This window comes from Anomaloglossus baeobatrachus, chromosome 1 (genome assembly GCF_048569485.1).
Source record: "Anomaloglossus baeobatrachus isolate aAnoBae1 chromosome 1, aAnoBae1.hap1, whole genome shotgun sequence".
In the NCBI taxonomy this organism is placed as follows: Eukaryota; Metazoa; Chordata; class Amphibia; order Anura; family Aromobatidae; genus Anomaloglossus; species Anomaloglossus baeobatrachus.
Genome location: NC_134353.1, coordinates 862,029,130 through 862,056,074, shown reverse-complemented (window position 1 = coordinate 862,056,074; position 26,945 = coordinate 862,029,130). Strand labels below are relative to the sequence as shown.

The 26,945-nt window shown below is 51.9% G+C and overlaps 1 protein-coding gene across 1 annotated transcript in view; it reads left to right on the top strand.

Annotated features, from left to right (window-relative positions):
- SLC30A5 (solute carrier family 30 member 5) overlaps window positions 1-26,611 on the top strand; it is a 99,769-nt gene extending 73,158 nt beyond the window's left edge. Inside the window, exons 14-16 of the mRNA XM_075342454.1 lie at window positions 6-232; window positions 18,868-18,996; window positions 25,695-26,611. Coding sequence (XP_075198569.1) covers window positions 6-232; window positions 18,868-18,996; window positions 25,695-25,865 — 527 coding nt within the window. The 3' untranslated portion in view covers window positions 25,866-26,611. The remainder of the gene's footprint in view (window positions 1-5; window positions 233-18,867; window positions 18,997-25,694) is intronic.
- Window positions 26,612-26,945: the final 334 nt, after the last annotated feature.

Here is a 26,945-nt window from a genome sequence, read left to right as displayed (position 1 = left end):
TGCAGGTGTGTTTCTACATGTGCTGGCTGACACGCTAGGCAGCGTGGGTGTCATTGCATCCACCATATTGATCCGACAGTTCGGCTGGCTGATAGCAGATCCTCTGTGCTCCCTGTTCATTTCTGTCTTGATATTTGGGAGCGTCCTGCCTCTCCTGAAGGATGCTTGCCAAGTGATCCTCCTGAGAATTCCCCCTGAAATTGAGAAGGGGATCAATGTGGCGCTTGAGAAGGTGAATTCAATTATTTATTTCTTAGCAGGTTTCCTCTGCTATTAATTGACCACGTGTAATGGGTGTTAAGTGGCTCTGTCACAGGATTTTACAATATCATTAAATATGTATTCTCATATCCATAAATTATTAAAATTGTAAAGTGCTTGTAACAATAAGCAACCTTTCAACTTTGCAGGTAACTGTTTAATAAAAATCCTCTTCATTATTGAAAGTTATGTTTACTACTTGTTGCTTATGTTACCAGCTGCCTCTGCAATATATCAGCGGTGGTCTGTCTCCAAGCAATGAGCGCAGCTTTTACAAGCTCCTTATGTTAGAGCTTGTAAATGCAACTCTTAAGCTGGCCGGCTTCAGTGCCTCTTCACTTTTCCAATGCTTGCCTCTGCTTCCAGCATCATATAGTACATAGTTTGGGTCGGCCGCTCAATGATGCTACTGGATCTAACTGTCAATCAAACATGAGCTCTCCACCCCCCGGAAAGCAGGAGACTGGTGCGAATCAGCCAAAGAAGTTGAGAAATTCAGTTAGACCTGAGGGTGTACATACTTTCAAACTGTCAGACTGGATGTCAATTTTATTCATTTACTAGCTGTAGTACCAGGGCGTTGCCCGGGATAGTAACTGTCTCTCTGTCTCTTTCCCAGTCTCTGTCTGTCTCTCTGTCTGTCTCTTGCCTTATCTGTCTGTTTCTATCTCTGTCTGTATTTGTATCAGTCTATCTGTCTCCATCTCTGTATCTGTCTGTGTGTGTCTTTCTGTCTGTCTCTTTGGCCGGGCTGTCTCTTTGGCCGGGCTGTCTCTTTGGCCGGGCTGTCTCTTTGGCCGGGCTGTCTCTTTGGCCGGGCTGTCTCTTTGGCCGGGCTGTCTCTTTGGCCGGGCTGTCTCTTTGGCCGGGCTGTCTCTTTGGCCGGGCTGTCTCTTTGGCCGGGCTGTCTCTTTGGCCGGGCTGTCTCTTTGGCCGGGCTGTCTCTTTGGCCGGGCTGTCTCTTTGGCCGGGCTGTCTCTTTGGCCGGGCTGTCTCTTTGGCCGGGCTGTCTCTTTGGCCGGGCTGTCTCTTTGGCCGGGCTGTTTCTTTGGCCGGGCTGTCTCTTTGCCCGGGCTGTCTCTTTGCCCGGGCTGTCTCTTTGCCCGGGCTGTCTCTTTGCCCGGGCTGTCTCTTTGCCCGGGCTGTCTCTTTGCCCGGGCTGTTTCTTTGCCCGGGCTGTTTCTTTGCCCGGGCTGTCTCTTTGCCCGGGCTGTCTCTGTCTTTATCTCTCTGTCTCTTTCCCGATCTGTCTCTGTCTGTGTATGTCTGTCTGTCTGTCTGTCTCTGTCTTTTTCTGTCTCTCTCTATCCGTCTCCCCACTGACATCATATTACCTCACATATAAGCTTCTTATACTAACAGTTTATTTCTTTGTCGCTCCATTGGGAGACCCAGACAATTGGGTGTATAGCTTCTGCCTCCGGAGGCCACACAAAGTATTACACTTTAAAAAGTGTAACCCCTCCCCTCTGCCTATACACCCTCCCGTGCATCACGGGCTCCTCAGTTTTATGCTTTGTGTGGAAGTAGGCACACATTCACTCAAGCTCCCATTTTAGTCAGCAGCAGCTGCTGATTGTATCGGATGGAAGAAAAGAGGGCCCCCAACAGGGCCCCCGGCATGCTCCCTTCTCACCCCACTAAGTCGGCGGTGCTGTTAAGGTTGAGGTACCCATTGCGGGTACAAAGGCTGGAGCCACATGCCGTTTTTCCTTCCCCATCCCTTAGAGGCTCTGGGAGAAGTGGGATCCTAACCGGTCACCATTCACTGGGACCGGGCTCCCTCCGCAGCCCCTGGGGGAATCTGCCGGACAGGAGACTGGGTATCATCAGGGACAGGCCCTGTATCTAAAAGGTACTCTGTGTCCCCTTGGGGACGGTGCATGGAGCGCCTGTGTTACAGACGCTGCAGCGGCTGCTGTTTTTTTGTGACGACCGGGACTACCGCGCCGACCGCGCCTGTTTGCCGGCCGCGTTATTAAATTTAGTCCCCGGCTTCTGCGGCCTAGTACCATAACTCCCGCCCCCGGGCCTGCCAGTCAGGGGTAAGGGCGGGACGGTCGACTGGACGTCGGCAGTGAGGGCTGGAGCATACTTAGGTGTCCTCCTCCCCCCTCACTGAGCACTGTGGGGCACCAGATTCCCGCACTTCATTAGTCACCGCCCACGGCTCCCTCCTCCCCTGAGAGCTCTGGCAGACATTTTTACAATCACTTCTGCCGGTGGAGGATTTCAGAACGAGCTCTGCAGCTCTGGGAGGCCCAGGCAGGGAATCTGGTGGACACACAACCGCTTTGGGCGGTCGGTAAGCCACACCGGTTAACCGGTGCTGGCCCCCCTAGGGTGCCGAAGTGTATGTATATATATATCTTTGTATACATTTCTCTGTTCGGCCGCATGGTTTTGCTTTTGGCTATATACCCTCACTGATCACTCTCAGAGGAGACAACAGCATGTCGTCCGCAAAGAGCAAGGGTGCCAAGGCACAGGCTTATTTTGCAACCTGTACCTCTTGTGCGGCTCTGTTACCTGCAGGTTCCACCTACCCTCACTGTGTGCAATGCTCGGCCCCTGTGGCACTCACTCAGCCGGAGCCTCGGGCACTGGTGGGGCCCTCGGCTCAGGTAGAACCGCCGGCTTCCACTGTCCAGGTGGCAGGGACAGAATTTGCAGTTTTGGCTGAGAAACTCTCTGAGTCGCTTTCACAATCCATGGCTCAGTCTATGGACAGATGGTCTGCTAAGATACTAGAAGCCTTGCAGTCCAGATCGGTAACACAGGCCCCGGGCACTGTGAGTTCATCGCCCCCAGGCCCCTCTCGGTCGGCGCAGCAGAGTGCTCCTGGGGTGACACCTAGGTCCCACGGGGAGGACTCCGACACGGACCGCAGTCCCAGACCGGCTAAGCGGGCTCGCTGGGAACCTTCCCCGACTTCATCACGCTGTTCAGGGTCTCAGCATGAGGACTCTCTGGAGGATGAAGCGGAGGTCGCAGCTCAGGGCTCTGATCCTGACGTTGCTCTCAATCTGGATACACCTGAAGGGGGCGCCATAGTAAATGACCTTATAGTGTCCATCAACCAGGTGCTAGATCTTTCTCCCCCAACTCCACCTATAGAGGAGTCGGCTTCGCAGCAGGAGAAACACCAGTTTAGGTTTCCCAAACGTACACGGAGTGCGTTTTTCGATCACTCTAACTTCAGAGATGCTGTCCAGAAGCACAGAGCATTTCCGGACAAGCGCTTTACTAAGCGCCTTAATGACACACGTTACCCCTTCCCCCCTGACGTAGTTAAGGGTTGGGCTCAGTGTCCCAAGGTGGATCCTCCAGTCTCCAGACTGGCGGCTAGATCCGTAGTATCAGTGGCAGATGGTTCATTGCTCAAGGATGCCACTGACAGGCAAATAGAGCTCCTGATGAGACCATCTATGAAGCCATAGGCGCGTCTTTTGCTCCGGCCTTTGCAGCCGTGTGGGCACTCCAAGCTATCTCAGCTTGTCTGTCTGAGATTAATGCGGTCACACGTACCTCTGCTCCGCAAGTTGTGTCTTTGACTTCTCAGGCGTCGGCCTTTTCGTCCTACGCCATGAACGCCGTCCTGGACTCTGCGAGCCGTACAGCGGTAGCGTCCGCCAACTCGGTGGCAGTCCGCAGGGCCATGTGGCTACACGAATGGAAGGCAGACTCTGCTTCCAAGAAGTTCTTAACCGGTTTGCCATTTTCTGGCGACCGTTTGTTTGGTGAGCAATTGGATGAAATTATTAAACAATCCAAGGGAAAGGACTCGTCCTTACCCCAGTCCAAACCAAACAAACCTCAGCAACGAAAAATTCAATCGAGGTTTCGGTCCTTTCGGCCCTCAGCCAGGTCCCAATCTTCCACGTCCAACAGGTCAGAGAAGGGCCAGAGGAACTCTTCTGCATGGCGGTCTAAGTCACGTCCTCCAAAGACCGCCGGAGGAGCCGCCTCCAAGGCGGCCTCCTCATGACTTTCGGCCTCCCCTAACCGCATCCTCGGTCGGTGGCAGGCTCCCCCGCTTTTGCGACGCCTGGTGGCCACATGTCCAAGACCGATGGGTGAGAGACATTCTGTCTCACGGTTACAGGATAGAGCTCAGCTCTCGTCCTCCGACTCGTTTCTTCAGAACATCTCCGCCCCCCGAGCGAGCCGATGCACTTTTTCAGGCGGTGAACACTCTGAAGGCAGAAGGAGTTGTGATCCCCGTTCCCCTTCAAGAACGTGGTCGCGGTTTTTACTCCAACTTGTTCGTGGTGCCAAAAAAGGACGGATCATTCCGTCCCGTTCTGGACCTCAAACTGCTCAACAGACACGTGAGAACCAGACGGTTCCAGATGGAATCTCTCCGCTCTGTCATCGCCTCGATGTCCCAAGGAGACTTCCTAGCATCAATCGACATCAGGGATGCTTATCTCCATGTGCCGATTGCACCAGAGCATCAACGCTTCCTGCGTTTCGCCATCGGGGACGAACACCTTCAGTTCGTGGCACTGCCTTTCGGCCTGGCGACAGCCCCACGGGTCTTCACCAAGGTCATGGCATCCATGGTGGCGGTCCTACACTCTCAGGGCCACTCGGTGATCCCTTACTTAGACGATCTCCTAGTCAAGGCACCCTCCCGGGTGGCATGTCAACACAGCCTGACCATTGCTCTGGAGACTCTCCAGAGGTTCGGGTGGATCATCAATTTCCCAAAGTCAAAATTGACACCGACCCAATCACTGACTTACCTCGGGATGGAGTTTCATACTCTCTCAGCGATAGTGAAGCTTCCGCTGGACAAACAGCGTTCGCTGCAGACAGGGGTACACTCTCTCCTTCGGGCCCAGTCACACCCCTTGAGGCGCCTCATGCACTTCCTAGGGAAGATGGTGGCAGCAATGGAGGCAGTTCCCTTTGCGCAGTTTCATCTGCGTCCACTTCAATGGGACATTCTCCGCAAATGGGACAGGAGGTCGACGTCCCTAGACAGGAACGTCTCTCTTTCACTGGCAGCCAAAACCTCTCTTCAGTGGTGGCTTCTTCCCACTTCTTTGTCGAAGGGAAAATCCTTCCTGCCCCCATCCTGGGCTGTGGTCACGACGGACGCGAGTCTGTCAGGGTGGGGAGCGGTCTTCCTCCACCACAGGGCTCAGGGAACCTGGACTCCGACAGAGTCCTCCCTTCAGATCAATGTTCTGGAGATAAGGGCAGTGTATCTAGCCCTAAAGGCGTTCCATCGGTGGCTGGAGGGCAGGCAGATCCGCATACAGTCGGACAACGCCACGGCGGTCGCGTACATCAACCACCAGGGCGGCACACGCAGTTGTCAAGCCTTCCAAGAAGTTCGGCGGATTCTGCTGTGGGCGGAAGCCACAGCCTCCACCATCACCGCAGTTCACATCCCGGGCGTAGAAAACTGGGAAGCAGACTTTCTCAGTCGCCAGGGCATGGACGCAGGGGAATGGTCTCTTCACCCGGACGTGTTTCAAGAGATCTGTTGCCGCTGGGGAACGCCGGACGTCGACCTCATGGCGTCTCGGCACAACCACAAAGTCCCGGCATTCATGGCATGGTCTCAAGATCACAGAGCTCTGGCGGCGGACGCATTAGTTCAGGATTGGTCGCAGTTTCGACTGCCTTATGTATTTCCTCCTCTGGCACTGCTGCCCAGAGTGTTACGCAAGATCAGGTCCGACTGCCGTCGCGCCATCCTCGTCGCTCCAGACTGGCCGAGGAGGTCGTGGTACCCGGATCTGTGGCACCTCACGGTGGGTCAACCGTGGGCACTCCCAGACCGACCTGACTTGCTGTCTCAAGGGCCATTTTTCCACCTGAATTCTGCGGCCCTCAACCTGACTGTGTGGCCATTGAGTCCTGGCTCCTAGCGTCCTCAGGGTTATCTCAAGATGTCATTGCCACTATGAGACAAGCCAGGAAACCAACGTCCACCAAGATCTATCACAGGGCTTGGAGGATCTTCTTATCCTGGTGCTCTGATCGGGGTTTTACCCCCTGGCCGTTTGCCTTACCCACTTTTCTTTCTTTCCTTCAATCCGGAATGGACAAGGGTTTGTCTCTCGGCTCTCTCAAGGGACAAGTATCGGCGCTTTCCGTGTTTTGTCAAAAGCGTCTAGCCAGGCTTCCGCAGGTCCGCACGTTCCTGCAGGGAGTTTGCCACATAGTCCCACCTTACAAGCGTCCGCTGGAACCCTGGGATCTTAACAGGGTGCTAACGGCTCTTCAGAAACCACCTTTCGAGCCGATGCGGGATGTCTCTCTATCACGCCTTTCGCAGAAGGTGGCCTTCCTAGTGGCAGTCACATCACTTCGGAGAGTGTCTGAGCTAGCAGCGCTGTCATGCAAAACCCCCTTCCTGGTGTTTCACCAGGATAAGGTGGTTCTGCGTCCGGTCCCGGAATTTCTCCCTAAGGTGGTATCCCCTTTTCATCTCAATCAGGATATCTCCTTACCTTCTTTTTGCCCTCATCCAGTTCACCAATGTGAAAAGGATTTGCACTTGTTAGATCTCGTGAGAGCACTCCGGCTCTACATTTCTCGCATGGCGCCCCTGCGCCGTTCTGATGCGCTCTTTGTCCTTGTCGCTGGCCAGCGTAAGGGGTCGCAGGCTTCCAAGTCAACCTTGGCTCGGTGGATCAAGGAACCGATTCTTGAAGCCTACCGTTCTTCTGGGCTTCCGTTTCCTTCAGGGCTGAAAGCCCATTCTACCAGAGCCGTGGGTGCATCCTGGGCATTGCGGCACCAGGTTACGGCTCAGCAGGTGTGTCAGGCGGCTACCTGGTCGAGTCTGCACACTTTCACGAAACACTATCAGGTGCATGCCTATGCTTCGGCAGATGCCAGCCTAGGTAGGCGAGTCCTTCAGGCGGCGGTTGCCCACCTGTAAGAGGGGGCCGTTTTTCGGCTCTTTTTATCGAGGTATTCTTTTACCCACCCAGGGACTGCTTTTGGACGTCCCAATTCTCTGGGTCTCCCAATGGAGCGACAAAGAAGAAGGGAATTTTGTTTACTTACCGTAAATTCCTTTTCTTCTAGCTCCTATTGGGAGACCCAGCACCCGCCCCTGTTCCCTTCGGGCTGTTGTTCTTTTGTTTACACATGTTGTTCATGTTGAATTGTTCTTTTGGTTCATGGTCTTCAGTTCTCCGAACATCCTTCGGATTGAATTTACCTTAGACCAATTTATAAGTTTTCTCCTTCCTGCTTTTGCACCAAAACTGAGGAGCCCGTGATGCACGGGAGGGTGTATAGGCAGAGGGGAGGGGTTACACTTTTTAAAGTGTAATACTTTGTGTGGCCTCCGGAGGCAGAAGCTATACACCCAATTGTCTGGGTCTCCCAATAGGAGCTAGAAGAAAAGGAATTTACGGTAAGTAAACAAAATTCCCTTCTTTGTTCCTATAGCAACCACTGACAGTTGCTATTAATAACCTATAGCTCCCACCTCCACTCAGTTTAATGGAGGCAGGATTTTTAGAGAGTAACTGTAAATCGCGGGGTAAAATTTTCCCACCCAAACATAGTCTATGACATTCCCTGAGTCACATGGAGTGTCTGTGCAAAATTTTGTGATTGTAAATGCGACGGTGCTGATTCCTTTAGCGGACATACGTGTACACATACATACATACATACATACATACTCAGCTTTATATATTAGATTTTTTTATTTTTACGTTAATACATTTTTAGCTGCTTATGAGTCCAGTGAGATGCTCATTTGAATATCGGGCTGGAAAACCTTAGAAATGAATTTTACATCCATCAAAGTAAGTACACCAGCCTCATCTGGTGACCTACCCAGTATGAATAGGTCAGATTTTCTTTAGTGTATAGTTCAGATCAATGAAAGCAGATGGCACAATCCTAAATCTGCAGTAAAAGGAGGAGGTTCACCAAGAATCATACCACAATTTGGAAATATGTAGAATTTAGTTTGGCAAATATGTGGGAGCAGAGGTAACATTAATGCTATTACCGTATATACTGGCGTATAAGACGACTTTCTTTGTCGCTCCATTGGGAGACCCAGACAATTGGGTGTATAGCTTCTGCCTCCGGAGGCCACACAAAGTATTACACTTAAAAGTGTAAAGCCCCTCCCCTTCTGCCTATACACCCCCCGTGCCTCACGGGCACCTCAGTTTTTATGCTTTGTGCGAAGGAGGCACACATGCACGCATATCTCCACATCTTAGTCAGCAGCAGCTGCTGACTAGGTCGGATGGAAGAAAAGAGGACCCATAACAGGGTCCCCAGCATGCTCCCTTCTCACCCCACTTTGGTCGGCGGTGCGGTTAAGGTTGAGGTACCCATTGCGGGTACACAGGCAGGAGCCAACATGCTGTTTTCCTTCCCCATCCCTGCAGGGCTCTGGGTGAAGTGGGATCCTATTCGGTCTCCAGGCACTGAGGCCGTGCTCCCTCCGCAGCCCCTGGGGAATCTGCTGGACAGGAGCTGGGTATCGTCAGGGACAAGGCCCTGCTACTGGAGGTACTCTGTGTCCCCCTGGGGGACCGCGCATGAAGCGCTTGTGCCATACACACCGCAGCGCTGCTGGGTGTGTTAGTGCGCCGGGGACTACCGCGCCGGCCGCGCTTGTTTGCCGGCCGCGCTTATAACTTTAGTCCCCGGCTTTTGCGGCCTAGTTTCGCTTTCTCCCGCCCCCAGGCCTGCCAGTCAGGGGAAGGGCGGGACGCTGCACAGGACGTCAGCGCTGAGGGCTGGAGCATACTGTGTATTCTCCTCCCCCCTCATACAGCACAGTGGGGCATCAGATTCCCGCACTTTCTGGGGCACGCCCACGGCCCCCTCCTCCCCACAGAACGCCGACAGCCATTACTGTCAGCAACTCTGACGCTGGAGAGGAGAGAAAGCACGGCTCTGGGAGACCCAGGCAAGGGAATCTGTTGATCACACAACCGCTTTTAGCGGTCGGTAAGCAGCACCTGGGTGCTGGCCCCACTGAGTGCCGAAGTGTACATATATATATATATGCTTATATGCTGTACACTTACACTGTACGGTCGCACTGTTGATTTTTGGCTATATACCTCCTGCATTGTACTCAGAGGAGACAACAGCATGTCGTCTTCAAAAAGCAAGGGTGCCAAAGCACAGGCTTACTTTGCCACCTGTACTTCATGTGCGGCTATACTACCGGCAGGTTCCACCGATCCTCATTGTGTGCAATGCTCTGCCCCTGTGGCACTTACTCAGCCGGAGCCTCTGCCACTGGTGGCCCAAGGGGAACCACCTGTTACCACTGTCCAGGTGACAGGGACAGAGTTTGCAATATTTGCTGACAAGCTGTCTGAGAGTATGGATAAATGGTCTGCTAAGATACTAGAAGCCTTGCAGTCCAGGCCGGTAACTCAGGCCCCGGGCACTGTTGTTTCATTGACCCCAGGCCCCCCTCAGTTGGAGCAGCAAAATGCTCCTGGGGTGACTTATAGGTCCCAAAATGAGATCTCTGACATGGACCGCAGTCCCAGACCGCCTAAGCGGGCTCGCTGGGAAATTCCCTCGACTTCATCACACTGCTCAGGGTCTCAGCAGGAGGACTCTCTGGAGGATGAAGCGGAGGTGGCAGATCAGGATTCTGATCCTGAAGCCGCTCTCAACCTAGATACGCCAGAGGGAGACGCCATAGTGAATGACCTTATAGCGTCCATCAATCAGGTGTTGGAGCTTTCTCCCCCAGCGCCTCCAATTGAGGAGTCAGCTTCTCAGCAGGAGAAATTCCGTTTTAGGTTTCCTAAGCGTACATTGAGTACGTTTCTGGATCACTCCGACTTCAGAGAGGCAGTCCAGAAGCACCGAGCTTGTCCAGATAAACGCTTTTCTAAGCGCCTTAAGGACACACGTTACCCTTTCCCCCCTGACGTTGTCAAGGTTTGGGCTCAGTGTCCCAAAGTGGATCCTCTAGTCTCCAGACTGGCGGCTAGATCCATAGTTGCAGTGGAAGATGGGGCTTCACTCAAAGATGCCACTGACAGACAGATGGAGCTCTGGTTGAAATCCATCTATGAGGCTATCGGCGCGTTCTTTGCTCCGGCATTCGCAGCCGTATGGGCCCTCCAAGCTATTTCAGCTTGTCACTCGCAGATTAATGCAGTCACACGTGCCTCTACTCCGCAGGTGGTGTCATTAACCACTCAGGCGTCGGCGTTTGCGGCCTACGCCATTAATGCTATCCTGGACTCTACGAGCCGTACGGCGGTAGCATCCGCCAATTCGGTGGTGGTCCGCAGGGCCATGTGGCTACGTGAATGGAAGGCAGACTCGGCTTCCAAAAAATTCTTAACCGGGTTGCCATTTTCTGGCGACCGGCTGTTTGGTGAGCGATTGGATGAAATCATTAAACAATCCAAGGGAAAGGATTCTTCCTTACCCCAGCCCAAACAGAAGAGACCTCAACAACGGAAGGGACAATCGAGATTTCGGTCCTTTCGGCCCGCGGGCAGGTCTCAATTCTCATCGTCCAACAGGCCACAGAAGAGTCAGTCGAACTCCGATTCATGGCGGTCTAAGTCACGTCCTAAAAAGACCGCCGGAGGAACCGCTTCTAAAGCGGCCTCCTCATGACTTTCGGCCTCTTCACACCGCATCCTCGGTCGGTGGCAGGCTCTCCCGCTTTTGCGACGCCTGGCTGCCACAGGTACAAGACCGTTGGGTGAGAGACATTCTGTCTCACGGTTACAGGATAGAGTTCAGCTCTCGTCCTCCGACTCGTTTTTTCAGAACATCTCCGCCCCCCGAGCGAGCAGATGCTCTTCTTCAGGCGGTGTGCACTTTGAAGGCAGAAGGAGTGGTGATCCCTGTTCCTCTACAGCAACAGGATCACGGTTTTTACTCCAACCTGTTTGTGGTGCCAAAAAAGGACGGATCTTTCCGTCCTGTTCTGGACCTAAAACTGCTCAACAAACACGTGAAAACCAGGCGGTTCCGGATGGAATCGCTCCGCTCCGTCATCGCCTCAATGTCCCAAGGAGACTTCCTGGCATCAATCGACATCAAAGATGCTCATCTCCACGTACCGATTGCACCAGAGCATCAGTGCTTCCTACGTTTCGCCATAGGAAACGAACACCTTCAGTTCGTGGCACTGCCTTTCGGCTTGGCGACAGCACCACGGGTCTTCACCAAGGTCATGGCTACAGTGGTAGCAGTCCTACACTCTCAGGGACACTCGGTGATACCTTACTTGGACGATCTGCTTGTCAAGGCACCCTCTCGAGGGGCATGCCAACACAGCCTGAACATTGCTCTGGAGACTCTCCAGAGATTCGGGTGGATCATCAATTTCCCAAAGTCAAATCTGACACCGGCCCAATTACTGACATATCTTGGCATGGAGTTTCATACTCTCTCAGCGATAGTGAAGCTTCCGCTGGACAAACAGCGTTCACTACAGACAGGGGTGCAATCTCTCCTTCAAGGCCAATCACACCCCTTGAGGCGCCTCATGCACTTCCTAGGGAAGATGGTGGCAGCAATGGAGGCAGTTCCTTTTGCGCAGTTTCATCTGCGTCCACTTCAATGGGACATTCTCCGCAAATGGGACAGGAAGTCGACGTCCCTCGACAGGAACGTCTCCCTTTCTCAGGCAGCCAAAGCCTCCCTTCGGTGGTGGCTTCTTCCCACTTCATTGTCGAAGGGGAAATCCTTCCTACCCCCATCCTGGGCGGTGGTCACGACGGACGCGAGTCTGTCAGGATGGGGAGCGGTCTTTCTCCACCACAGAGCTCAGGGTACCTGGACTCAGCCAGAGTCCTCCCTGCAGATCAATGTTCTGGAGATAAGGGCAGTATACCTAGCCCTAAAAGCGTTCCAGCCGTGGCTGAAAGGCAAACAGATCCGAATTCAGTCGGACAACTCCACAGCGGTGGCATACATCAACCACCAAGGCGGAACACGCAGTCGGCAAGCCTTCCAAGAGGTCCGACGGATTCTACTGTGGGTGGAAGCCACAGCATCCACCATATCCGCAGTTCACATCCCGGGCGTAGAAAACTGGGAAGCAGACTTTCTCAGTCGCCAGGGCATGGACGCAGGGGAATGGTCCCTTCACCCGGACGTGTTTCAAGAGATCTGTTGCTGCTGGGGGATGCCGGACGTCGACCTAATGGCGTCCCGGCACAACAACAAGGTCCCGGCATTCATGGCACGGTCTCAAGATCACAGAGCTCTGGCGGCAGACTCATTAGTGCAGGATTGGTCGCAGTTTCAACTGCCTTATGTGTTTCCTCCTCTGGCACTGTTTCCCAGAGTGTTACGCAAGATCAGGTCCGACTGCCGCCGCGCCATCCTCGTCGCCCCAGACTGGCCGAGGAGGTCGTGGTACCCGGATCTGTGGCATCTCACGGTGGGTCAACCGTGGGCACTACCAGACCGACCAGACTTGCTATCTCAAGGTCCGTTTTTCCATCTGAATTCTGCGGCCCTCAACCTGACTGTGTGGCCATTGAGTCCTGAGTCCTAGCGTCTTCAGGGTTGTCTCAAGAGGTCATTGCCACTATGAGACAGGCCAGGAAACCAACGTCCGCCAAGATCTACCACAGGACGTGGAGAATATTCTTATCCTGGTGCTCTGATCAGGGTTTTACTCCCTGGCCATTTGCCTTACCTACCTTTCTTTCCTTCCTTCAATCCGGATTGGAAAAAGGTTTGTCGCTTGGCTCCCTTAAGGGACAAGTCTCAGCGCTCTCTGTCTTTTTCCAGAAGCGCCTAGCCAGACTTCCAAAGGTACGCACGTTCCTGCAGGGGGTTTGTCACATAGTCCCTCCTTACAAGCGTCCGTTAGAGCCCTGGGATCTGAACAGGGTTCTGATGGCTCTTCAGAAACCGCCCTTCGAGCCAATGAAAGATATTTCTCTTTCACGCCTTTCGCAGAAAGTTGTCTTCCTAGTAGCAGTCACATCGCTTCGCAGAGTGTCTGAGCTAGCAGCGCTGTCATGCAAAGCTCCTTTCCTGGTGTTTCACCAGGACAAGGTGGTTCTGCGGCCCGTTCCGGAATTTCTCCCTAAGGTGGTATCCAATTCAAATTACTAACACTGACCTACAAAGCTATCCATAATCTGTCTCCTCCATATATCTCTGAACTAATCTCTCGCTACACTCCAAAACGTAACCTCCGGTCCTCCCAAGATCTCCTTCTATCCTCCTCTCTCATTCGCTCCTCATGCAACCGACTCCAAGACTTCTCCCGAGCATCCCCAGTCTCCTGGAACTCACTGCCTCAACACGTCAGACTATCTACTACACTCGCAAGCTTCAAACGGAACCTAAAGACTCATCTGTTCAGAAATGCCTATAACCTTCAATGACCTCACTGCTTCACCCCCGTGCGGAGCTGCCGCCCCACCACCGTGCGGAGCTGCCGCCCCACCACCGTGCGGAGCTGCCGCCCCACCCCCGTGCGGAGCTGCCGCCCCACCCCCGTGCGGAGCTGCCGCCCCACCCCCGTGCGGAGCTGCCGCCCCCACCCCCGTGCGGAGCTGCCGCCCCCACCCCCGTGCGGAGCTGCCGCCCCACCCCCGTGCGGAGCTGCCGCCCCACCCCCGTGCGGAGCTGCCGCCCCACCCCCGTGCGGAGCTGCCGCCCCACCCCCGTGCGGAGCTGCCGCCCCACCCCCGTGCGGAGCTGCCGCCCCACCCCCGTGCGGAGCTGCCGCCCCACCCCCGTGCGGAGCTGCCGCCCCACCCCCGTGCGGAGCTGCCGCCCCACCCCCGTGCGGAGCTGCCGCCCCACCTACACCCCACCTACTGTCTCCTCCCCAAAATCCTTTAGGATGTAAGCCCGCAAGGGCAGGGCCCTCTTCCCCCTGTGCTAGTCTGTCTATTGTAACGTGTACATGTATTCTGTATGTAACCCCCTCATGTACAGCACCATGGAATCAATGGTGCTCTATAAATAAACAATAATAATAATAATAATAAGGTGGTATCACCCTTTCACCTCAATCAGGATATCTCCTTACCTTCTCTTTGTCCACATCCAGTTCACCAATGTGAAAAGGATTTGCACTTGTTGGATCTGGTGAGAGCGCTCAGATTCTACATTTCTTGTACGGCGCCCCTGCGCCGCTCGGATGCACTCTTTGTCCTTGTCGCTGGCCAGCGTAAGGGGTCACAGGCTTCCAAATCAACCCTGGCTCGGTGGATTAAGGAACCAATTCTCGAAGCCTACCGTTCTTCTGGGCTTCCGGTTCCATCAGGGCTGAAGGCCCATTCTACCAGAGCCGTGGGTGCGTCCTGGGCTTTGCGGCACCAGGCTACGGCTCAGCAGGTGTGTCAGGCGGCTACCTGGTCGAGCCTGCACACTTTCACGAAACACTATCAGGTGCATGCCTATGCTTCGGCAGATGCCAGCCTAGGTAGGCGAGTCCTTCAGGCGGCGGTTGCCCACCTGTAGGAAAGGGCCGTTTTTACGGCTCTATTAAGAGGTATTATTTTACCCACCCAGGGACTGCTTTTGGACGTCCCAATTGTCTGGGTCTCCCAATGGAGCGACAAAGAAGAAGAGAATTTTGTTTACTTACCGTAAATTCCTTTTCTTCTAGCTCCAATTGGGAGACCCAGCACCCGCCCCTGTTCCCTTCGGGCTGTTGTTCTTTGTGTACACATGTTGTTCATGTTGAATGGTTTCAGTTCTCCGAAATTTCTTCGGATTGAATTCACTTTAAACCAATTTATAACTTTCCTCCTTCTTGCTTTTGCACCAAAACTGAGGTGCCCGTGAGGCACGGGGGGTGTATAGGCAGAAGGGGAGGGGCTTTACACTTTTAAGTGTAATACTTTGTGTGGCCTCCGGAGGCAGAAGCTATACACCCAATTGTCTGGGTCTCCCAATTGGAGCTAGAAGAAAAGGAATTTACGGTAAGTAAACAAAATTCCCTTCTTTTACCCCCTTAAAATAATGGCTACAGTGGGGGGTCATCTTATACGCCGGATATACGGGGGGGGGGGGGTGTATATATATATGTACACTGCAGCGTCCAGGGGAGGTGGGGGCACTGTGCTGGGAGCAGGTGAACACTGCTGCGGCAGCCTTTGATCTCCTGCACCCGCTCATATAATATGCACAGCCGCTGTCCATCTCCAATGGTGCTGAAATCGCACGCAGTGAGGGGCTGGGGCAGCGGTGCATATTATATGAGCCTGCGTCCCAGTGTGATCGCACATGCCCACCCCTGTGTTAGATTTGGCCCCCAGGCTGCTGCTCATTCTAAAATAAAAAAGCTTTACTTACCCCTGCAGCGTTTCTCCCCGTGTCCCAGCTTCCACTGTGATCAGGCAGGCAGAGAGCTCAGCCTGCTGTGCCGATCACATGACCGCACTGAGAACCAGGAAGTGGAAGAACAGAAGCACGGAGCCAGACAGGAGGGAGCTCAGCGCTGCAGGAGATAAGGAAAGAGGGTTTTATTTTACTTTGGGCAGCAGCCTAGGGGCCATATCTGACACAGGGGGACTTGTGCGATCTATAGGGGCCATGGGCAGCACTATGGGGGCGATATCTGACACAGGGGGACTTGTGCGATCTATATAGGGGCCATGGGCAGCACTATGGGAGAGATATCTAACACAGGGGGACTTGTGCGATCTATATAGGGGCCATGGGCAGCACTATGGGGGCGATATCTAACACAGGGGGACTTGTGCGATCTATAGGGACCATGGGCAGCACTATGGGGGAGATATCTAACACAGGGGGACTTGTGCGATCTATATAGGGGCCATGGGCAGCACTATGGGGGCGATATCTAACACAGGGGGACTTGTGCGATCTATAGGGACCATGGGCAGCACTATGGGGGCGATATATAACACAGGGGGACTTGTGCGATCTATAGGGGCCATGGGCAGCACTATGGGGGCGATATCTAACACAGGGGGACTTGTGCGATCTATAGGGGCCATGGGCAGCAGCATGGGGGCGTTATCTAACACGGGAACGTGTGCAATCCATAGGGGACCATAGGCAGCACAGGGGAACGTGTGCCATCACAAGGGGGCTATATTCAATATAAGGGGGCCATATCCAGATTAAGGGGGCTAAGTTTAGGATGGGGGGCTATGAGGGACATATACCCTATATGATTTGTTAGAGGGACACTGGCATTATAAGATGGACCCCATTTTAACATTAAAAAAAAAAAATTATCTTTTCCTTCACCAAATTTGGGGGTGCGTCTTATAATCAGGTGCGTCTTATAAAGCGAAAAATACGGTATATATCATACAGCAGGGGTCGGGAACCTATGGCTCGCGAGCCAGATATGGCTCTTTTGATGGCCGTATCTGGCTCGCAGACAGGGCTCCTACCTGTCTATGGGCAAATGCCGGGGCCCTGGAGAGCCGGGGGGCCCACTCGGCCTCGTCAGTTCTCCTGTCCCTTGGCCGGGGCCCACTCGCCTTTATAGTTCTGCTGCCCCCGGCCGAGTTCCGGGGACCGCAGTCCTCGGCAGCAATCTGCGGCGCCGTCACTTTAAGGCGCGCAGACATCCTGTTTTGAATTTCATCTGTGGGCGGAGCTACCGCCTTCTCAGTCCCACAGATGAAGGAGGCGAGCTTCTGTCCGGCGCTGTGTGGGCCCCCTCTCCACCGTGACCTAATCGGGTAAATGCCCTCCCCGCCTCCCCATTATGGGCCCCGGTGAGCTGCTTCTAACCCCCCAGATGTATGCCCTGCCAATCCCCCCCCCCCCGCCGATGCCGCGGGTGCTGTACCCGCCGAGCCGCGGGTGCAGGCCCCACAGAGCAGCAGAGTTGTGTGTATTTGTCTGTATGTAGCAGAGTTGTATGTGTTTGTCTGTATGTAGCAGAGTTGTATGTGTTTGTCTGTATGTAGCAGAGTTGTATGTGTTTGTCTGTATGTAGCAGAGTTGTATGTGTTTGTCTGTATGTAGCAGAGTTGTATGTGTTTGTCTGTATGTAGCAGAGTTGTATGTGTTTGTCTGTATGTAGCAGAGTTGTATGTGTTTGTCTGTATGTAGCAGAGTTATGTGTTTGTCTGTATGTAGCAGAGTTGTGTGTGTTTGTCTGTTTGTAGCAGAGTTGTGTGTGTTTGTCTGTTTGTAGCAGAGTTGTGTGTGTTTGTCTGTTTTTAGCAGAGTTGTGTGTGTCTGTTTGTAGCAGAGTGTAGTACCATTGTTTCAGTCCAGTTGTGGCTTTTTACAGCAGGGAGGAGCATTCCTGCTGTACTAAGTGAACATTGGAGCGATTGATCTGTCAATGGCCCTTTAAAAACATATTGTACGGCTCTCGCGGAATTAAAATTAACATGTTGCAATCAAAGCAGACTTTTTTTCATTTGGGAGCGGGGTAGTCTTATACAGTGAGTATATCCCAAATTCTATATTTTTAGGGCAGAAGTTGGGGGTCGTCTTATACGCCCAGTCGTCTTATACGCCGGCATATACGGTACTGACGGATGCATCACGGCACTAGTGTTCAGCCACATGATTGTTTTTGGCACGGGCTGCAGAAGTGACTATTTAAGTACACCTCCGTGCACGGGCGACTGTCTGCTTGTGCCAATAGATCATCGTTGTGGATTTCTGTGCCTTGGTACATGTAGAAGGTTTTTTTTGAAAGCTTTTTATGAATTGGAAGGATTTTTACATTGACTATGATCTTGCTTTGAACAAAAAAAAAAATGGTAGAAATTGTAGAATAGTTCTCATTCATGTTGCCCTAAATAGGAGATATTGCCATCATGTTACATCTTTATTGATTTGCTAAGTAAGGTGTAAGCTTGGCTTTTGGCTAGATTCACACATACATTTGTCACAGTCGAGGTACGGACCATGATGCACGGAGCAGCAGTGAGTGCCCAGACCTGAACTCAGCCCCATAGTAATGTATGAGTCTGATGAGATTGGGGCAGGAACCAAGGCTGATCCGTTCCTGGGACATCCTGGAGATAATCCTTTTATGTGGGTTGTGCATGTCTGTGATTCGGGGAGATTCACTCAGAATCTGCCTATTTATTCATGGAGGCCTTAGGGTAGGTGTCCACGATCAGGATCCGCTGCATCCTAGACGTGGCGGGTCCTGACCTGCGGGGCTGCGAGTCTCCTCTGCAAGAGACCACAGCTGCCTGCGCCCACAATCAGGATTTGGGGTGCTGCGGTCTCTCGCTTGTGTTCTCCCTATGGAGGACGCTTGTGACTCCGCAGCAAAGAATTGACAAGCTTGTGGTTCTGAAAGCCAGACCGCAGGTCATTTTTCTCTGTGGGCCGTACACTCACAGTGAGCACGAGATTTCTAGAAATCCCATCCACTGTGCTTGTACTGTACACCGCAGCGTTTTGGATGCAGCAAATGCACGCCGCATGCAAAATACTGCAAACACTGATCATGGGCACACACCCTTCATATAAGTTATAGCAATGATTTATTGCATAAATAGGAAAATATGAATATCACACACACTCATGCACTAGTATATTGAATTAGTACTATGATTCTCCTCCTTGGCTATATATATTTATTACAAGTGTCCACTGCAGTAATTTGTGTCTCAGGCTTTTGTTTTCTGCACATAACTCATGAGCCGCCAGTGAACCAGTCTGTTCTCCTTACAGATCTCTAATATTGATGGTCTGATTTCTTATCGGGATCCACATTTTTGGCGCCACTCGGCCTCGATCGTTGCAGGGACTATACACGTGCAAGTGATGTCAGATGTGGTGGAACAGCGGATCATTCAACAGGTATAATACAGTATAATATCTAATGTCTGATCCTCCTATGGGAAATGGTAAAGAATTTACAGCTGTAATAGGGTCACCGCATAAGATGAACCCTTTGTCTACCTTACTTTATTCCCCTCTCTTTGTTACAGCAAAGAAATGCTACATACAGTGACTCTAGCTCTGGCGGATCTGACTTGTCCATGATTACTGGATGGCCATAAATGCTGATCCAGTATCTGCCTATTTTCCTTCTTACAGTAGTGTAACTTCTCTGTAAAGAAATATTTCCTTTCTCTGACGCCTCATTGGGGGACACAGGACCATGGGTGTTATGCTGCTTATCCATAGGAGGACACTAAGTAGATGCAAAGATGTTAGCTCCTCCCCTGCAGTATACACCCCCTGGCTACTCCAGTTTTAGCTTAGTGTCTATAGGAGGCACATCTCTGCAGACTACTACAGCAAGAATTTTTTGTTTTTAGAGGGTGACAGTTCCTTCGGGGACCGATTTCCCAAAACCATCAACAGGCGGGAACGCGGAGTATCGCCTCCCCGTACCCCCTCCTGCGACGCTGGATCCTGGGCTGTTACTCACTGGACGACAGGTCTCATGGCACTGATTTTCCAGAGCCCAGAGCAGATGAAAACTTCCTCAGCCCCTCTTGCAGGCTCTGAGTTGATACACGTTCTGCACCAAGTGTCACCAGGCATCAGACTGCCATCTCCACAGGAGCTGAGGTGAGATCATTCCGATTTTTCCAGAGCTCAGAGCAGATGAAAAACTTCCTCAGTCCCTCTGGCAGGCTCTGAGTTGATACACATTCTGTGACCAGGCACAGCAGGCGTCAGAATCTGCACACTGGCTCCCTGACAGGATATTGGAGCAAAGGTGACACTGACTGGAGGCACATGGGCTGTGATTGCAGACTCCTGCATAGCATTCCACCTGTGGCGGGGGGAGGGGAGAGCTCCCAGGACTCAGTGCAGCCGCAGCTGTGGTACACTTATAGAGGTTTTTCTGTCCACCATTGTTGTGCAGGGCTGGAGGAGGGAAGGGGAGTCCCTTCCCACCATTTTTTGTTTTTTGTTTATTATATTTTCTCATGCGTTCTTGTCAGAGCTAAGCCCCGTCCTCTCCGACACTCGATAAGCCACACCCCCCTGTCTTTTACTTGATGGATCCCTCACACAGGATCTGCAGAGCATTGCTCCCTCTTGTTGTGATCAGAGCCTGTGGGCGTCTCTGAGCTGGCTTCCTCCTTCCCAGAACTGGGACGCAGGAGGAGGGGGGGAGGGGTCATCAGGGTTCTGGGTGAGTTATAGCCTCACTTGCATATTACCTCTGCAGAGCATTGCTCCCTCATTACAATCAGAGTTTGTGGCTCATCAGCCAGGGCCTGCAGTCACGTTTTATGCCCTGCACAACTACAGCAACAACTATAAGACGCTGAGCTACTAGGGGATGATAGCACCTCTTCCTTCTGTGAGTCCGGTGCCCCTGTAGCTTACCCCCCCCTCCCCCGCCACCACCGCAGCAACCGCTGCCAGCCCAGAGCCTACGGCTCCCAGCCCCCCGGAATGGGCACAGTTCCCAGAACCTGGTGCTGTCTATGCAACATCGTCCTCACACCCCTTGGGGCCCCTGGACAGAACGCAGCCTGATGACACCTCTATATACACCTTCTGATAAGAATCAGCCCTCTGCTTCACCGGTTGCAGATCAGAAAAAGGGCATGACCCCCATGGTTCTCCCTCTGGGGTACACAGATGGGGTTCTCCCACATGTTCCGCGGTCTCTGAGGAGCCGGAGGAAGGGGAATGAGGTTTGTATCGGGATGATTCCTTGGTTTCAACCTCCCCGAGCGATCAAGCAGCGATGGACTTATTGCAGCAATCAACCAAAACTCTGCATGTGGAAGATCTCCCATCCACTATTACTGACCCTGCGGTCTCCTTTAAAAGGGTGAAGAAACCGCAAAAAAAAAAAAAAAAAAGTATTTTAACGCCGCTTCGGTATCCGTAAACTTATGGAGTCCCGGTAACCCTTTGGCTTAGCGGTCTCTAAGGGCTGGGATGATCCGGCCTCGGTGGACCCTCACCCGGCTTCCGCCTGCCTGAAGGACCACTCCTGTCTTTTACTTGATGGATCCTCCTTCAAGGACCCGACAGACAGACAAGTGGAGCAGCTCGATCGCTCTGCCTCGAGGCCGCGGGTCCCTCTCCCCTTCCGTGTGGGTCGCACAGGCACCAGGACTACCAGTTTCCCTCAGACCCTCACAGATGTAACAGTTCACATTGCTGCGTCGGCAGAGTACCTCATGCAGGCCTCCCTCGGCGCTGCTACCTGCGCAGTTATTGCCGCCTCAAATACCATAGCCATCCGTAAGGCCCTCTGGTTCCGATAATGGAGAGCGGACTCTGTCTCTAAGAAGCCTCTCACAGTACTGCTTTCCAGACCGATGGTTTGCCGATCATCTGGACAGGCTTTTTTTTTTTTTTTTTTTTGTCTGACGCCACGGGAGGAAAAGAGTACCTCCCTCCCCCAACTCTAGCCCAGGATGTTTTTTACTAGACACGCAGGGCCCGACCTTCTCAGCGCTCCCAGAGTTCACCTCGTCCTGGCAGTCTAGACAAAGACCGAGGAGTCTCGTCCTCCTCCATCTGGGCCGCCGCCTCAGACCACAAATGGGTGTGATACCTTGTGTCTTCCGGTTACCACATTGAATTCTGGACCTGATCCCCTGGTCAGTCTTTTCTCTCAAACCCCGCCAAAGGCTCCAAAACACCACGAGGCCTTCTCCTCAGCAATCCACTCTCTCCAAACGGCGGGGGTGATGGTACCTGTTCTGGACGGCGAGAGGTTCAAGGCCTTCTATTACAACCTCTCGTGGTCCTCAAAAAAGGACGGGTCAGTCCCATCTTGGACCTCTAACACCTGAGCAAACGTGCACGTAAGGAGATCAGAATGGACTTCCTAGGGTCCATTATTACCTTTATGGTCGAAGGAGAATTCCTTGCCTCCCTAGCTATCAGGGACGCGTACCTGCACATACCCATCACTCCAGCTCACCAAAAGTTCCTCCGCTTCGCGGTTCAGGACTTCTTTTTTTTTTCTTTTACATTTGTGGGCCTACCCTCGACTCTTCCACAGCACCAAGGGTCTTAACTAAGGTCATGGCGGCCGCCATAAGTGACCTTCACGCCAGGAGAGTGGCTGTTCTGCCTTGCTTGGATGACCTCCTCAACAAGGGCTCAACCAGCATGCAGATCTCTGTGGGTACCCTATCCCTCTTAGGGCGACTTCTGACTCCAGTCAAATCATCCCCGGTCCCGTCAAAATCCGTCACCTCCCTGGGCATGTCCCTGGACACTCTTCGGGGCTTGATATTTTCCCCTCAAGACAAGGCGACTGCTCTACAACAAGCGGTACACTGCCCTCTACGTACTCCTCTCGCTCCATACGATTCAGTATGAGAGTGCTAGGTAGGATAGCGGCAGCTATAGAGGCAGTGCTGCTCGCTTAGCCACACCACCGCCCACTGCAGCTTGCGCTTCTAGCTGCCTGGGACAAGAGCCCCTTTTCCTTGGACGAACTTTTCACCTGACACCTTCAGTCAGGTATGCGCTTTGCTGGTGGCTTCAGTCCTCTTCCATATCGAGAAGCAGTTTTTCTCCCCCAAGTGGACTGGCTACTCCTGACCACGGACGTCAGCCTCTTAGTCTGGGGAGCAGCGTACTGGCTCCACACTGCTTCGGGACTTTGGACACCCCAGGAGTCTTCCCTTCCCAGAAATCATCCTGAAAATCAGCTCGATCTTCTCGCGCTCAGGTCATTCCCCCCTTCTGCTAGCAGGTTGTTGGATTCGGGTCCAATTGGACAATGCAACAGCTGTGGCCTATGTCAATCGGCAGGGAGGTACCAGCAGCAAGACAGCTTATCTCGAGGTCCTCAGGATCCTCACCTGGGCCGAATCGACGGGGATCTGTGTTTTCAGCGTTACACATACCGGGAGTAGAGAACTGGGCGGCGGACCTTCTAAGTCGCCAAGGCCTGGCTGCCGGAGAGTGGTTTCTCCACCCAGAAGTGTTGCCACACATCTGCACTCACTGGAGTACACCAGACGTGGCTCTAATGGCCTCAAGGTTGAACGCAAAGGTACCCGCGTTCTTAGCCAGGTCACGTGATCCACAGTCCATTGGCGCGGATGCTCTAGTCTCCTGAAGTCGTTTCAGTCTGCCTAACATGTTTTTCGCTTCTGCCCCTGCTGCCGCAAGTAATCAGGAAGATCAAGACAGAAGGAGTCCCGGTGATACTAATAGCACCGGACTAGCCCAGGTGCGCCTGGTATGCTGAATTAGTACAATTGCTCATGGCGCCTCGTAAGCATCCCAGACCTGCTGACTCAAGGGCCCATTTCCCCATTTCCCATCAGAACTCCAGAGCCCTGAAGCTGACGGCCTGGCCATGGAGACCTGGACTTTAACAAGAGCGAGATTCTCTCCTGCGGTCATCTCCACCATGTACAGTGCCCGAAAGCCGGCCTTCATCCCGTATTTACCACCGTACGTGGAAAACTTTCCTTTCCCAGTGCAGGGAATCTAATGTCCAACCTATGCCTCTGGCGATCCCCAGAATTCTTGATATTTTTTCTTTTTTTTTTTTTTTTTGCAGTCAGGTTGCAAAAGGGGTTGGCCCTCAGCTCCCTTAAGGGGCAGGTTTCATCTCTCAATATTTTATCAATACCGCCTAGCTTGCAATCCGCAAGTCAAGATTTTCCTCAAGGGTGTTTCCCATCTAGTTTCCCTGTATAAACGGTCGCTGGACCCATGGGACCTCAATCTCGTTTTGGACGGTATCCAGAGGTCCCCTTTTGAACCTCTTAAGGAATCTTCTCTTGCTCTTCTCTCCTGGAAGGTAACACTCTTAGTGGCGATTACGTCCATCAGACAAGTTTCATAACTGGCAGCACTCTCTTGCCGCGAATCCTTTCTGATCTTTCATCAGGACAAGTTGGTTCTACGCCCCCTTCCGGATTTTCTTCCGAAGGTTACTTCCCCGTTTCATATGAACGAGGACATTGTTCTGCCTTCCTTTTGTCCACACCCAGTCCATGGGGTGGAAAGGGTTCTATATTTGCTAGACCTTGTGAGGGCTCTCAGATATTGCGTACCCAGGACAGCCCCTTTAGGAACATAGACTCCTTGTTCGTCATTCTTGAAAGGCCTAAGAAAGGAGAGGCAGCTTCATAGGCAACGCTGGCTAGCTGGATTCGCTCTGCGATCCAGGAGGTCTACCGCTTGCAACTCAAGCCCATTCCTAGTGGGCTGCGGACTCATTCCATGCGAGCAGTTGGCGCCTCTTGGGCCATTAGGCATCAGGCTTCAGTGGAACAGAGGTGTAAGGCTGCGACCCACCCATGGACTGCTTTAGGACGTCCCATGGTCCTGTGTCCCCCAATGAGGTGTCGGAGAAAAACGGATTTTTGTGTACTCACCATAAAATCGTTTTCTCTTAGCCATCATTGGGGGACACAGCACCCTCCCTTTTGCCCTGTTGGGCCTTAGCTTTTTTCTGTCTCAGTACTTTTTTTGTTATGAGTATTCACTCAGTTTTTTGTTACTTTTTCTCCTACTGCTTGTGTACTAAAACTGAAGTAGCCTGGCTTGGCCAGGGGGTGTATACTGCAGGGGAGGAGCTAACATCTTTGCATCTACTTAGTGTCCTCCTATGGATAAGCAGCATAACACCTATGGTCCTGTGTCCCCCCAATGATGGCTAAGAGAAAACAATTTTACGGTGAGTACACAAAAATCCGTTTATTAAGTTGCTGTAATCACTTTCCCTCCAGAAGACATTTATTACATGTGAAGGAAAGGCAATTACAACAGCTAAATATCAAAGGATTCTTTACAGTTAGAGCAGCTTAGACTGTGGAATGTCCAACCACAAGAGGTAATAATGGCAGATACCATGTTTCCCCAAAAATAAGACATTGTCTTGTATTATTTTTGAGCCGAAAAATGTGCTAGGGCTTATTTTCGGGAGCGGCTTATTTGTGGGGATCATGGTTTGGAGGTGTAAGTTTACTGCACAAAAAAGGCAGGTGCAGGTGCTCCCAGCAGGTCCTTGTGTGCTCCACAGCGGTCCTCCCCTGCTTCCGGCCCACACACATCAGATTGCAGGAACAGCGACATACACAGAAACATCCGGTGGTACCGTTCTGCTTTTGGACGGTAGCACTGTGGAACGCAAGGACCTGTGGTGGAACGTATCAATGCATTCCACCTCAGGTCCTCGCATTTCACTGCGTCCCAGGTGCCTGAAGCAGTACAGTATCACGGTCCTCGATACGTTCTACAACCTTCCTACCGTCTGGGGTCTGGTGACTGCTTTTTATAAGACGTGTCCTGCAATATTCTTTCCCTTCTTTTTTTTTTTTCTTAATCTGCATGGACACTTCATTATTGAACCGCAACTAGGGCTTATTTTCAGGGTAGGGTTTATTTTCGGAAAAACAGAACTGTACTACAGCATTTAAAAAAGGGTTGAAAGCTTTTCACCCAACAAATGGTAAATAATCTAGTGATTTAATAGTGTGTAGCTTGTGGAGAAAGGTTGAACTCGATGGACATGTCTTTTTTTTTTTTTTTTTTTTTTTTCCCTCCCAACCTGCTCACCCAGTTATGATGATCCCCATGTCTTTGTATTCCTATAGGTAACTTCAGTTCTGAAAGACGTTGGCGTCAATAACCTCACAATCCAGGTGGAGAAGGAAGCTTATTTCCAGCACATGTCCGGCCTTAGCACCGGCTTTCAAGAAGTCCTGGTGATGACCCAGCAGATGGACACCATCAAGTATTATAAGGATGGGACCTACATTATGTGACCGCCCGGCCGCCCCACACATAGTATTCTACCTGTATACCACAAGGGAAACCACAGACTTGAGCCCAAGTGTTCAGAAATCATATGTTGTATAGACCTGGATTTTATACATCCCTTTTTATTTTCTTGTCTTTGTGTAATGTAAATCAGGATGTTTTTATACAATGATATAAAGCTGAATTTACCATTTACTTCTCGGACAAGAGGAGCTTTATCCTGGAGGGGATTGTGTGTACCTGTCATACCAGAAGGATGCCACAGTGGTAAAGTCACCGCCAATCTACCATTCCTTTTTTTTTTCTTTGATTCATCCACCCACAGACAAGGGATTTACCGCTGTATTGCACAGACCTACAGAAGTGGAACGTTTTATGTGTTCATCATATGGGATATAATATATTTTATTTTTGTCCTTTTACCTCTTCCTTTGTATTGTGCCTTTCAGTAAAATGTACATTTTGTGGCCTGCCCAGGACACTTCATCAGCATCTGAGGTCTGGGCCTTGTGTTCCAGGTTTCCACCTGAATGAAATTTAGAGGGGATATAGATTGACAAGAACAAACATGATGGGGTCGGTGTCTGCAGACACCTACAATGTAACCATGCATGGCACTCGCGTTCTCGGAGGTTGGAAGGACCAATGTCTTCATTTTATACAGGGATGTGAGACTTTGAGAGATGAATATTTATAATTAGGCTTTATTTTTCTATAATTGTTCAATAAAACCTCCGGATATCAGACATTCTCCCAGGAAACTTCATTCTTTTATAATCCGATTTTTAAAGGAAAGCTAAAAAGGGGAAAAAAAAAAGTTTTGCCCACAGTGTGATCACAACTTCTTTCACTGCTTCGTTTTATATGGATTATCACGGACGGTTTCTGGGCCTTCCCTGTGATCTGAGCTAATGGCAAGGATTTATTACGTTCCTCAGGACCTGAGTTAAGTCAGATTTTATGGTCATCTAATCAAGACCTTTTCATGCATGCCTGCACACACTGCTTACACCAAGCAACCAGCCTTCTGAACATCGCCTGTTACAGTCAAAATGTTCTTCTGTCAGCTATAAGCTTTATTGAGA